At 31.8% G+C, this 15,038-nt stretch overlaps 1 protein-coding gene across 1 annotated transcript; it reads right to left on the bottom strand.

Annotated features, from left to right (window-relative positions):
* Positions 1–2,865: 2,865 nt before the first annotated feature.
* LOC133698256 (kunitz type trypsin inhibitor 111-like) lies at positions 2,866–3,624 on the bottom strand. Its single transcript, XM_062121127.1, has one exon. The coding sequence runs from the start codon at positions 3,574–3,576 to the stop codon at positions 2,977–2,979; it is 600 nt and encodes a 199-aa protein (XP_061977111.1). The 5' UTR covers positions 3,577–3,624; the 3' UTR covers positions 2,866–2,976.
* Between the last annotated feature and the right edge of the window lie 11,414 nt (positions 3,625–15,038).

A 15,038-nucleotide genomic window follows, 5' to 3' on the forward strand; every position in this document is an offset into this window, starting at 1 on the left:
TCTAATTGCTCATCGAAGCTCCTCTGCACTTGTATTTGCATCCTAATATTAAGAGTTTTATGGTAAATAGGTCTTGGCCTGATGGTGCTCACGTCAATAGGTATTTGACTTAGAGTTTTCTTGTCGATTGGTATCGGCCCATCGGAGCTCGAGTCTATAGGTATTTGCCTTGAGTTCTTGAGTTGATAAATCTCGGCTCGACGATGCTTGGGTTGTAGGTATTTTCCTTGTTATTCTCGGCTCAGTACGTAGTTGATTTCCTAGGCATTTGCCTTGTTCTCGGGTCGATAAGTCTCAACTCGTCAGTGCTTGGGTTAATAGGTATTTGCCTTGGATTTCCTGGGTTCATAGGTCTCAGCCTGACGGTGCTTGATTTGATAGGTATTTGACTTTGAGATTGACATGCCTCGACCTGTTGATGCTTGTGTTTGTAGGTATTTGCCTTGGATTTCTTAGGTTAGAAGGTATTGACGTGCCGAAGCTCAAGTTGGTTGGTATTTCTGTTTGAGTCTAAGAGTCGGTAGGTCTCAACTCAATTGTGCTCAAGTTGTTAGGTATTTTCATTGGAGTTTTTAGGTGGTAGTTGTTCGCCTATTGGTGCTCGGGTCTAAAGGTATTTGCCTTTGATTTCTTGGATTGGTAAGTCTCGGCTTGTCGATGCTCGGGTTGGATTGTATTTGCCTTGGATTTTTTGGGTCGGTAAGTCTCACCATGAAGGTGCTCAGGTTAATAGGTATTTGTAAATCAAGGAAAATTTGTTATGACTAGAGAAAAATAAAAAAAAATCCTGTAAATTAGTTAAAATTCTAGGCAAGAATAAATATGAATCTGTATAAAAAAAAATATTGAGGGATTGGAGTTTTGATGAAAATAACATTTAGAATATAAAATGAATGACATTATTGAAATTATGGAGAGAAATCCTTATCCTTTTCCATTAAAAGCCGCCGGCCATTGTTAAGAGAGCGACTTAGAGAATTTCGTTTTTTTCCTCCTCCATTGTTTTACCTACTTGAATCCATAGGTCTTTAGCCTCCCATATAAGCTGGTTATGTTTACTTCTTGTAATAGAAGAGGTGGTCTTGTAGCTGTTTCCTATCACTTTAATGCAAGACTAACCATTCTGTCACTCACGGACCAGTTTGGTTTGGTTTCCTTAGGGTTGGTTGCTTTTGGTTTTTTAGCTTAAAATGGGGACAAAGGGTTGGCTGCTTTTGGTCATTGCCATAACAAGTATAATTCCCCAGCGTTTTAACTTCAAAGCACGTGAAGGAGTTGAAGCGAGTAGTTTTGGATCTTCATAGCTTGTTTAGGGTCCTTGGGGTTAAACCCGTGGACTCCCTGAGCTCATAAATAATACGATAGCTCATAGCATTTTTTACCAAAAAATAAGAAAATAAAATTTGTTGCATGTATTTGTGTACTTTATAATAAGTTTATAAAGCCTAGTAAAACATGTCTCAAATTAAAAGGCTTATTGAATCAACATACATAAACCTTCAAAAATCAACTTGGTGTTCCCAAAACCTAATAAAAAAAAATTGTTATTCACCTTTAATATTTAAGATGAACGTACTTACATTATACATCAAACCTTTTTCTTGGCTATTAAAAGAAGCAGTATATTCCTTAAATTTTTTATACAAATAAGGTTTTAAGTTTAATATTCACTTATATTAAAATCAAGATTATTAAAATACTATTATGTAATATTCACTAATGCTAAAATTAAAAATATTATTTTTCAGTTTAATATTTATTGATTTTAGAGTCAGGAATATCAAGTTTTCTCTGTGTAATATTCATCAATGCCAGGATTGAGAGTATTATTTTCAGTGCGAACTCTATTTACTATCTTCAAGTTACTACAAACCACCTACTTGATTAGCTTATTTACTCGTTTCAATCTCACTAATATCAATTAAATGTTCAATTGTAGCTGATTAAAAGCCTGCAATTCATCATTGTGTTTGCAAGAAGAACTAACAATGTTAACAATAAAAATCAAGTTCTGAAAAAAGGTGTGAACATGAGATACTTCTCTAGCTGCAAGTCTGCAACAATAAGAGTCAATTATAATTGATGAGCTAAACAATGTATATAATATGCATAAAGACAATCTTTAATGAATAAAGCTTGCAAGTCATTCCCCTCTCCATGCATATTACAAGTATCACCATACCATTGACCTCTAATATTTTGAATATTAAGATTGTGATGAGATAAAACAGAAGAAATCTCTTCCTTAAGAGTTAAAGCAATTGTATTTTTGATGTGCACCATATTCAAAAAATATTCTTGTATAAATCTACTTCTACCAATAAACCTAATAACAAAGGTTATTCACTCTCTTTTGGATTCATCTTGAGCTTCATCAACAATTAAATAAAATTGTGCATCACCAATTTCATGACGAACTGAAGATTGAACATTTTTAGCAAAAACATATGAAATTTATTTTTGAATATGATGTGATGTGTATTTAGTATTTTATGGAGTATTACCCAAAACAAGAGCACCAACTTTTTCATTGTATGATGCTAAAATTTCCACCATTTCAAGAAAATTACCCTGTTTTTTTTTTCATTATGGTCATTCATCATATCTTTGAAAAGCATATACTTGATTATTTTAATTGCATTATATAGTATCAATGATACTCTAACCTTATCCTTTCAAAACATTATTTTTATATTATCTTTATTCTTTTTTATGAAGGTATCATGAAATTTTGATTCGTGCTTGTATCATTAATATACATGTAAAATAAACTAATTAAATCAAAAGGATTTATAAAAATTATAATGCTAATATTGTGATATTAAGGCATCCATTATTATTTATTTCACAAAACAATACGCAGTGTAATGTTTTCAAGGCATCCGTTATTATTAATTTATTGCTGAAAAACAACACCCTTCTGTGACATTATTCCATTATATAATTATATGGAATGCCTATGGATGACATTAACATTTAGGCCCTGGTAAATACAAAAGGAAATGCAGGACCATCCAAGGCTAGCAATCTTTTGTCATCCTCTATCAAAATGCCAGCAGATCCACACCTTGGCCTATCACAAGTTGGACAGGATTCAGTAGGACACCATGAGAAATTGTAGACGCCTCCATTATTGTCAATCCTGAAGTATGATTTGTCTCCTGCTGTCACGATAAATCGCCTTCCTGTTTCTGGATCCTCCTCCCCTACCCTCCAGGCAGTAGACTGGATACAAATAGTTAATGCTTGGAATTGCACACTCAAGTCCATGGATTCCCTGATGATGGTCTCTCCAGAAGTGTATGGAGTGAAGATGACTGAAGTGCCATTTGGTTCAGCGCTTGCCAGGGGTTCCTGGCCAACGTAAAAAGGGCACCTAATTCCGTTCCGGTTGACTAAGGTTAAACCACCTGCAATATCAGTTATACCAGGAAGTATGTAGTATTCAACACCGGTTTCAAGAGGCTGACCGCTGGTGTCGAGCACTGGAGGGCTCTGGTCATCGGCTGGCTGAGCTAAACTACATATGGCCATGGTTAGCCAAACGAAGCTTAATGTAGTTCCGATACTTGTCATGGTTGTAAGTGTTCGCACAAGAAAAATCAGCTATAAGATCTATGTTTTGCTTAATTATACTTCTACAACTTAGAAATAAGCGCAATATATAGGAAAATGCCAAGAGAAAAGTTCATGCTGTTGTTGTCTTATCCCTTTAATTGCTACAATTACTTGCACCGTAAGGATGTGCAGCTCAGACTTCAGGCTGATTCCGTGTTTGAATAAGCTGCAAGATGGTTGTATAACCGTCCGATGTTGAAAATTTCAAGTCCTATGCAGGAAATTTGTCACCAGGATTGACTATCCAAGGTCACCATTTGAGCAAGTTATCATTATCCAATACATATGGCCAGCCCTTTTCGTACTTGTACTTGGGTTGGGTAGCTGCTAGAAGATATATAATTAATAACATGAAATTGTTCAAGTAAAAATTAACACGAAATTACTACGTCAATCCTATTTGCAATTCGCACTTTAATTGCCAGCATGTTGGAAACTCTGGTTATCACATCGCATCACATTCCAAGATAACCCAAGGTGCAGAAATTGGGTAGAGGTTTTCAGTTGTTTAGTTCATCCCTAGTTCTCCTTGCCAAGCCCCGGAAAATTTAATTGTATATCTTGTGTTTAAGGCATAGCCACAAGGGGGTGGCATGGCCTAGCGACGAGTTTTGGGAGCTTGGTTTGAAAAGTCTCAGTCTCTATAATTTTATGAAGACAAATACAAATCAGCTGCATATTTATTTATTGTATTGACAACTTAACTTGAGCTTAGTTTAGAATTGCGTTTCATAAAAAATTATTTTTTTTTATATTACTGAATTATTTTAATATATTACTGTTAAAAATAATTTTTTAAAACAAAAAATATATTATTTTAATATATTTTTAAATAAAAAATACTTTAAAAATAATGATTCAAGAAATAATCGCAGTGCATGAGCAAGCCCACATGCAACGCCTTGTTAGATAGGAACGTCGACTTTTCTACAACGAATAGGACAGCAGTTCTGGAAACGGAAAGATTAGTTAGGGCAAATTGTTTTACAGACACGTCTAAGTTATCGCAAATAAAACAACGCAATGTCAAAGATGGCTTAATTGTGTTGGATGTACCTTCATTATTGGGGTTCAAGATTTAATTAATTGGATGAACCTTGAGTTTTTTTTTTTCAAAGTTAATAGCTGACAAATTCTATAATAATAAATAATTTTGTAATATTTAACAACATAGTTTTAAAACTTGACTAGGTCTAACGATTGGGTCACGGATCAAATGAGTTGATAAAAAAAACACCGATAGAAAATTAATATAAATAAAAGCCAACAGAAAAGTTAAATTATTAGTCAATAAAATCAACTATAATGACAGTAACTCCAGCAAAAATTGATAACATCAACTAACTAATTTACTGTTAATATTCATTCCTCCTCATTGCTAATAAAGCTAATAACATTAGTTAACTAATTTCATGTGGGAGCTGTTAAAAAAAACACACACACAAAAACTATTAAGAATTCAGGATTGCAAAAGTAGCAGAACAAACACATAAACACAGTTGCACTACTAAGTCATCTTCTTTGTCAAGCAATTCAAAAGAACATAAAAAAAAATGAGACAATTAACTAAAATGAAACTTACAAAGAAATAAATCAAGAAAAATTAATCCTTTATTCAGTTGCAGAAATAACAATGAGAAAAGAAAAGAACAGCGGTCAAGTTGCAGAAAAGAAAAGAACAGAGAAAGTGGGAAACATACCTGTGGGTATGAGAATAGGGAAAAATCGATGCCACTATTATAATAAAGAGCTGCAAGTTCAAAACAAATAGCGATCAAGGATTTGAAACAGCAGCACAGAAGAAAAAAAAAAGAGAGCGAAAGAAAAAAGAAACAAGTAACAACAGCTCATCTAACCTTATTTGCAGATTTGAAACAGTGATCAAGGATTCAAGAGTCTTCTGCTCCTCTACTCTTCTTCACGACTGAAATGGGTTTGAAGATTTCTTTAATTAGGTTTGAAATTAATTAGTCCAAGGACCAAAGTGAATAGGAGGTGATACAATAGGAGTTTAATTGATTTTTTTAGGGGTAATTTTGAAAGAATTAAAAGTTGAAGAGTCAATTAAGGACTGAATTGAATAAATTAGAAACCAGGGATTGTTTTGTAAATAATGCTAAAATCCATGGGTCCAATTGCAATTGATCCAGGGGCAAAGTTAAAAAAACAAAAGAGATTTTCCTTGAACAGGGGCCTAATTGCTAAATGTCAGAAGTTAAGGGGGCAATTTGAAAATAGCCATTTCGGATGAAACGACACCGTTTCAATTCAAACTGTTCATTACCTTCTTCGTTACCCCAGGGAAAACCGACCGAGCAGGAAGGAGAAGTGATTTGTCTCAGCCAGCTGCCCACGATCCCTCTCGCCCCTACGATGCATGCCATTACTGAGGCGACCTCATGGCATTCTCTGGCTTTATAAAAGCCAGAGAAAGGCCACGAACCAAGGAGGACGAAACGAATGAAAGAACAAAAAAACCAGGGGAAAAACCAGAGAGAGCAAACATAGGGACGAAGAGGGAAAAACCAGAGAACAGGAGGGAGACCCGGACAAACGAACAGAGAATACCAGGAGGAAAAACCCAGAAAAACAAGACGGCGAAGAAGAACACACGCGACAAAAACAAAAAGAAAACACGCAGACTAAAAGAAAAGCAAAGAAAAAGAACAGATAGAGACAGTATAGAGAGAGAGTTAAGAGAAAATAGAGGAGAAAAAGAAGAAGAACGGAGAGACAAAGAGAAAACAGGCGACCAAAACAAGTGAAGATAAGAAGAAACAGAAGAGAGTGCCTGTTCGGCCAGCAGCCTCACGTCTTCATCGCCATTGTCTTCGTCTTTAAGTTGCAGCCTTTGCCCCCGAAACGAGCAAGCTTCTTCCCTGCGTTCTTTGTGTTTGCATTACACTATTCACGCATGTGTGCTGCTGTGTAGCCGGGTCACTGGCTACTAGGCTACGCTAGCTTGGTCCAGCCCGTAAGGCTGGACTAGACCCAACCAAAAAAAAAAGAGAGAGAGAATAGGTTAAGCCGGACCTGGATTTCAAGCCCAGCTGGCCCAATTTATTTTTAGCTAAGGGTGTGTTTGACAAAACACACCGTTATGTTAATCTTCTTTATTTTATTCCTTTTTATTTTCATATCTAGCCAAACAAGCCCCACTTTGATATCAGAAAATTCCAAAACAAATTTGTGGATCCTTTTAAATTTATTTATGAGTCTCTTGTGTTTTTTTGATAATTTCACTGTATATTTGATTTATGGATTTTTACTTTGAAATGCGAATCTGGTATGCGATACATACCTGTTTTTTTATATAAAAAAATAACAATATATGAATTGAAAGCAAAGCGCATATATATATATATATATATATATATATATATATATATATATATATATATATCAAATTTTACTAGTTTATTCACTAGCGTTATAGTCAGAAATACCATGTTTTTTTGTGTTACGTAATATTAACTAACGCCGGAGTCAGGAATATTACAAGCAGACCATTTGTGGTAGAATCCAACAAACTCTTAGTAATTTAAAACAAAACCAGCAATGCAGCCTACCTCACGTAAGACGCTTAAGGGGTGATAATATCTTTTCTTTTGTGTAACCAGTCTCGTACCATATAATTTTTATTGATCAATTAGGGTTCCTAATGATCATAATACTAGGTTATAACTCCTTAAATAAGACCTCCTCTCAAGAATAAGATGTCAGATATTTATTCTTTTCATATTGACATTTAATTTTTAAAGGTCATTGTGATGTCGGGTGTGACAAATCAAATATTGAGATTAATAATCTTATTTTTCTTTTTAAGTTTATAAATCCATAAAATAATTCTATAATTATTGATTGAGATTCTTTCTTATTATAACTAAAGCTAAAAGGTGTTGAGAAACAAAGTTTCCCCGCACCTATTAGCATTATGGATTATTTAATCCACTATGTTGTTGTTGTTTTTTTGTTGTTTTTTGACCTCTCTTTTTTTCTTTGGTTATTGATTTTTTTCTAATTTAGTTCTTATATAATATGTTTATGGGGTTTAGATTTATTTTAATTTATCTTTTATATGGTTATTGGAGTAATAAAAAAATATTCTAATATCAGGTTCAGGTTGGTTTAAAAAAAATAATATCTCAGCATCACTGTATGATCTATTTTTTCAGAAGTTTAGTTAAATAAAAAATGATTAAAAAATTTAGGTAAATAAACTTTGTGGATTCAATAATCTAGTTTGGCAAGGTAACTTTGGTTGCCTTAATTTGCGAGTTTAGCGATGTACTTTTTTTTATATATAATTGAATTTGATTATATGATTTTTTATTTTTCTTTTTACCATATAGTTAAAAAAAAGTTGCAAAAAAAAGAAACATGTTGTTAAATTTTAGAAAGTCCATGGGCCTATTAACGGATATGGAGAGTTTAACTTTTCTTTGTTTATAAATTATTTTTTTTTCGATTTCATCCTTTGATATTGGACTGATTGAGAATAAAGTTTCATAATTTGTTTCCTTTTGTTTTCTATGAGGTTATCATAGTCTTAAAAAAAAAGTCTTAGTATTGATTTGATGCTCGATTTTACGATTATCTATTTTTGTTATTATATAGTTAAATAAACAATAGTTTAGAAAAAAAAAAGTTATTAATCCCAATAGAGTCTATTACTCAGTTTGCGGGTTTGACGTGTTGACCCGGGTTACCCAATTCAGTGTTTAGTGGGTTTATCTATCAAACCTGATATTTTTTTTTTTAGTTTCTAATCCTTTAATTTTTCTAATTAATTCTTTATTTCACTCTTATTTAATATTGGATTGGTTAAGAAATGAAATTCATGATTTCTTTTTTTCTACTTTCTATAGGGTTATTACAATCTCGAATAAATATTTTTTTAGGGTTGAAAGCATCTAATATTACCATAAAATTAAACAAAAAAAATTTACAAAAACAACAAAGTTTTTAAATCTATTGAAATCCATAACTTAGGTTTCATGGTGACGAAGGTCTATTCAATCCGGCATCGTCTCAATATTAAAAAAAAGTCGTTGTCTTAAAGTTTTTTAAAAGCCATGTCATGTTTTTTTACTAGTAAACCAAGTTGTCTATGGATCTATTAAATTAAATAATCATTTTGGATCAATTCCCACGCAATTTGATTTAAAACTCAAGCTAGCCAACGAGCCGGGTTGGCAGGTTTTAAGATCAAATCGCTTGATTGGATTTAATGATATTGTAAAAAAAATCTTCATACTCTTAGCATTGTTTTTAAATTTAGAAAAAGAAAAATCTGACCCGCAGCAAAGCACTTATGGATATGCTAGTTATAATTATAATAAAAGTTAAATGGTGTGGAGAAATCACTGTAGATCAAGAGACATTTCACTGTGGATTGTAATAGTAGTTTAACTTTTAATTTTTCATCTTTTCACGAAACGTTTCTTTGGCTTTTTTTTCCTTCCTTAACGAGTGGGTGATGCTCATGCTATTAAGGAGGCGCGTGTGATGATTTCTGGTGGCCAAATCTAGCCATCTGCCATCTCACTGGATGCGCAGTTATGCCCTTTTTCAAATGGTGTGGCACATATAGAAAGATAATGGTTGGATTGCCGCCGGTGATCGATTGTTAGATTTTTTTTCTTTCTTTTCACTTTCATGACAACTAAAGTGCCTAATTGTCCTTTTTATTTGTTGTTTGTCAAATCAGGCGTGTTTCCCATATCCAAGCACATTAGGTCTGGCGTGACTGCCAGACCCAAGGCGAGACCAACACACCTTGGGTCTGGCATGGTTTGCTAGACCTACGCCTAGGTCCATGCCAAACTAGCGCACCTGGGTCTACAACACCTGCACTTGGGTCTCGCAACCATGTCAGATCTAAGAGTCTTAGGTTTGGTGGTTTTGCCAAACATAAGCGACTTTAGTCTGAGCTGGTGATAATTAAAATGTTGAGACTTATAATTTTTTTCAATATTTAAATTATTTTTAAAGTATCATAAACAGAAATCCAAATTAAAAAATTATTTATAAACAACAAATCATTGTAAAAAAATCTAATTTAACATTTTAGACCTAAAAATTCAAATTATATCTTCCTATTGAAATACTTTATTTTTTATATTTATAAATTTGTTAGTCCTTCAATAAAAATTCTATCTTTTCTCTTCTTCTTCTTTTTTTCCCTCTTTTTTAACTTTTTTTTTTATCTAAATGTCTAGGTCTGGCGGTCATGCCAAACTCAAGCGACTTGAGTCTGAACAGGTGATAATTAAAATGTTGAGACTTATAATTTTTTTTATTTTTTATAAAAAAATATATTTAAACTATCCTTAAAGTATCCTAAACAGAAATCCAAGTTAAAAAATTATTTATAAACAATAAATCATAAAAGATAATATAATTTAATGTTTTAGATCTAAAAATTCAAATCTTATCTTCGTATTGAAATAATTCATTTTTTTATATTTATTAATTTATTATTCATTCAATAGAAATTCTATATTCTCTCTGTTTTTTTTTTCTTTTTTGTAACTATTTTTTTTTAACTCAATGCTTGGGTCTGACATAACCCAAGCACCTGGCCTAACAATAATACCAGACCCAAGCAACTTGGATCCTTTTATCATGTTAGATCCAAGTGTCTTGAGTCTAGCGGCAATGCCGAAGCTCTTGGGTCTAACATTGGTTTTATTATTTTTAAATTCAAAAAGTTACGCTGGATCCATGTTTTAATTGAATATGATAAACAAGTAAGACTCATATTGCTTGGCTGCTAGATCTAAGACACTTGAATCTGGCATGGCAGCCGAACCCAAAACGCTTAAAATAATTTTTATATTTTTAAAAAATTAATATTAACCCACTGCCAGCACAATTATAATATAAAAAAAGATTAGATCTAAAATGAGTATAAACAGGGATTTTTTACTTTATTTCATCAGATTTTAATTTAAAAATAAAATCATATCTTAGAACTTTTGATGGGATAACCTTTCTCAGCCAAATACTCTGGATTTCTGCGCTCAGAATGCATTTCTAAAAGTAAAAGCGACCTTCTTTCTACGAGTGTGTTTGGTATTGCGGTAGCTGTTGTAGTTGTGGTTTGAAAAAAGTTGTTTTATAAAAAGTACTTTTAGTTGAGGTTGGTTTGAAAAAATAGATTTGGTTAAAACTGTGGTTAAAATTGAGGTTGAAGAAAAAGTAGTTTAATGTGTTTGGTTAAAAGTGCTTTTGAAATTGAGGTTATAAAATAATTTTACAAAATATATATTAATATTGATGGTTTTTAATTTAAATATTATGGAGTTAACTATTGTTATTATATCGTGAAATAAATCATACTTTATATATATAAAAAAATTATTGTTTCATTAAACTATCTACAATTCCATTACGTACAAAATTCATCCGACAAAAACTACAAAATTAGGTAAAATATTATCAGGAATAAAATTGAGATTATAGTACAAGTAAATGTAATACACCTTAAACTAATTTAAAAAAAAAACAAAAATTTTTTTTTTGTTCATGTTCAGTGCGAGTGAAATTAATTAACTGCACTGATTATTAAAAAAAAAAAAAACTGTTCAGTGAACAGTGGAGCCATGCATCCACTGTTAACTGAATAGTGAAGCATGGTTCTTTTGTTGCAACGTGCAAGAAGCAGCTCCTAGCTGCTTCCTTTGTTCCTGCGTTTCAAACGCAGTATTGCATGGACCCCATGTACAGTAATAAGCAGTTGTTACTTAACCAAATAATTTGCACAATTTAACCGCAGGAAACGTGGACGCCACCACGTAGCCAAACGGGTTCTACGACTTTTGTTAAAGCTGCGGCCTTTATGACCCATTATTGGATCTTCACCTTGGCCTGCAGAGAGTGTGCTTTAATTTTATATATTTTATTTTGTGCTTAAGGCCTCGTTATTTGCATGAAACTAATTTTTTTAATTTGTTTTAATTTTTAGAGAATAAATTTTAGAAAAATAAATTATTTTTTGATATTTGATAGTATCATAAAAAGTAAGTTAGAAAATGCTTTTCAGTTTTTTATTATGTTATGAAAAATAAGTTGGAAAATAATTTATTAATGTTTTTTTAAAAAATTTATTAAAATAATAAGAAACAAATCTTACAAATTAAAAAGTTGAATGAGAATGAAATTAAAAAAAAATCTAATTTCATAAATTATCTCAAATAAAATAAATAATAATAAAAATAATAGAAATCAAATCTAATAGATAAAAAAATTAAAAAATAATGAAATTAAAATAATAATAATTACAATTTCATTAATTATTTTAAATAAAATAAGTAATAATCAAAAGAATGAGAATCAAATATGATAGATAAAAATTTCAATTTAAAAAATGATAAGAGAAAAGTAAATAACAATCATAAAAATAAAAAACAAAATTAATATAAAAATCAAATTAAATCAAATTTTAAGGATAAATTTGAAAAAAAAAGATTCAAACAAAATATATAGCATTTCAAAGTTTGAGGATCAAATTTGACATAATCAGTAAATAATATGATATTTTTAAATCTTTTTATAATTTCTAAAAACTATTTTTCATCCAAAATAAAAATAATTTTAAAAATCACTTTTTAAAAAGCAAACACACCCAATAAAGCATTTCATGCAGTGTTTTAAAACCCGGACCGGCCCAGCGGGTCGACCTGGGACCCGTCCGACCCGGGCCTGAGACCGGTCCGGGTGGAGGCAAAAACCCACTTGAGAATTGGCCTGGTGAAACCCGGTCGACCCGGCGGGTTGACCCGGGACCCGGTCCATCCGGTCAAACCCGGGTGAGACCCGATCAATTTTTTTTTATATTGGCAGTTACTAAACTACGTCGTTTTGGCATGTGTCACTCAATTTCCTCTCTTCACCATTAGCAGCACAACCACCATTATATTTCCTCGTTGGTTGTTCAGGCTTAAGGAGCCTGCCAGAGTATCTCTGCCCAGTGGATCTTCTATGGCGAGCGATATCTCCTTTTCCCACATAGCCACTTTCCATTTTGAGCTTCTCTAACCCTCCTGGTGTTGGTGATGAATTTACCAAATACTTTCCCTGTACACAGCCCATGGCCTTTCTTGGTCTAATACCAGTCCTTTTTTTCTTGAGAGAGACTAATGGTTCTGTGATGAATAACATAACCAAGAAAAGACAGTGTCAAAGAGAAAAGACAGTTATAAATATGAATGGAGTTTGACAAAGAGAGTAAATAAAGATTGGGGAAGGCGAAGAGAGGGATTTTGCCGGCCTTTGACTGCTCTTTTGGATTTTTATTGTGTGGAGAGAACTCAAAGAATTTTTTTATTCTGCCTTTTATGCTTATTCTGATGCCAGGATTCTATTTATTTGATTTATAATTTAAAATTGGATTATGTATGTGCTATAACTAGTTACAGTTATGTGTTTTTTTTTATTAATTTGTGTTTTTTTTGGGTTAATTTGGATCAACCCATCTAATTCGTGACCCGATCACTTAACCGGGTCGATAACCGGATCCGGTTTCAAAACTATGTTCTCATGACCGTCAGTTGGGCCACTAAAGACCTATTAGATTTTTGCCTGCTTCCGTTTTCTTCTTTTCTCGGTCCCATTTCGTGTCATCCTCTGCACAAGTCCTTTTTTTTTTTTTGTAATACATTTATTTTCAAATAGACAACGCAACTACCCCAGTCCTCTGCATTAAAACTAGCGTGAGTTTTTTTCTTAATATTTAATGAGCTTATAAATGATAAAAGATTTTTTAATTGAATAAGTACATGACAGAGCATAGCGAACACGAAATTGTGTATTTTCTCACAACCTTATATTATTTATTAATATTTATCTTGATAGTCTGGTTATTTGTGAATAAACAAGTCTTTTTCAATATTAATATTTGAGAGCGGTGATCTTACTAGAACATCATGTTAATTGATATAAATACCAGTTGAAGGATTCAAAATAATATATATTTAAATAAATATTAAGAGAGAATTGACTACGAGAAAAAATATACATAGATGATTGAAATGTAAACTACGTACCACCAATACTTCTGAAGTCCTTAATTTTCTGGATATCATGAAATTTGATGTATGATTTGGAACATAGTGTCTAAAGGCTTGAATCGAAGTTTTGAACTTTTGAATGAAACGGCAAGATCATGATTTGTAACTGTTTAGTTAATGAAGTTTTGAAATCCTATCTAAGAATTAATTTAATTTAAGAAATTAAGATTCTTGGAAGAAACTCAAAAGTAGTTTTGTAATAATAACAATATTAAAAAGATAATAAAGAAGAAGAAAAAAAAGAAGAAGATGATGAAGATGAAGATGCAGCTCCGGGTTGGCTGAGTTGTTTCCCAAAAACTCATCCCTTCAATTTTCCCTCGAGGCATCCGCCAGTCCTAACTCCAAAGGATCAATAAATACTATTTGGTAACAAGTAGCATTCCATTATTTAATAAAAGACTCTTTGGCGAGGGAATGGAAAAGACTGTAAGGACATTTCTTTTTTCTTTTTGGGCACATCAACTAATAAGCTAAATGTATTTAACAAGGTCCGATCCAGTTAAAAAAAAAATTTAATTTTAATTTTTAATTGTATTTTATTTGAAAAATTAGAAGGAAATCGCTTAATAACGTAGCATTTACATAATTTGATCGCAATCTCAATTTTATTTCTGATGATATTTTACCTGATGTTGTTGCATGCTTAAAAAACCAATAAAACTGTAGTCCTTATTGGATGGATTTTATACGTTATGAAATTATAGATAGTTTAATGGAATAATAAAAAATATTTGATATAAGTATTATTTATTTCATAATATAATAACAGTAGTTAAATCTACAATATTTAAATTAAAAACTGTCAATATATATATATATATATATATTATTTTATAACATCAATTTGAACATCAATTTGAAAAGTATTATTTTAACCAAACATATTAAACTAATTTTTGTTCAACCTCAATTTCAACTATAGTTTTAACCAAATATATATAAATACCAAACTAACCTCAACTAAAAATATTTTTTATAAAATTATTTTTTTAAAATTACAACTATAAAAATTATCATAATACCAATCACACCCTAAAAAGAAGTGTTATCATAATACCAATCACACACTAAAAAGAAGTGGATACATGAAGTGCGGGCTCCATGAAGTGCATTCCTCATCATTCACCATCTCACGAGCTTCACGAGCGGCACTACCACCATGATTTGTTGGCCTTTGTATTGTCCTAGATGCCTTTTCTCTGAATCACATCAAATCTTTCCAAACATTATAAAATATTCATATTCACACAATGATAGCAACTTTTAAGTTGAGCTAGAGAATCTAGGATTAGGATCCGAATCATTTATATGAATTAATTTAATAAATTAATTTGATTAATTTAA

Source organism: Populus nigra, chromosome 7 (assembly GCF_951802175.1).
Source record: "Populus nigra chromosome 7, ddPopNigr1.1, whole genome shotgun sequence".
NCBI classification, from domain to species: Eukaryota; Viridiplantae; Streptophyta; class Magnoliopsida; order Malpighiales; family Salicaceae; genus Populus; species Populus nigra.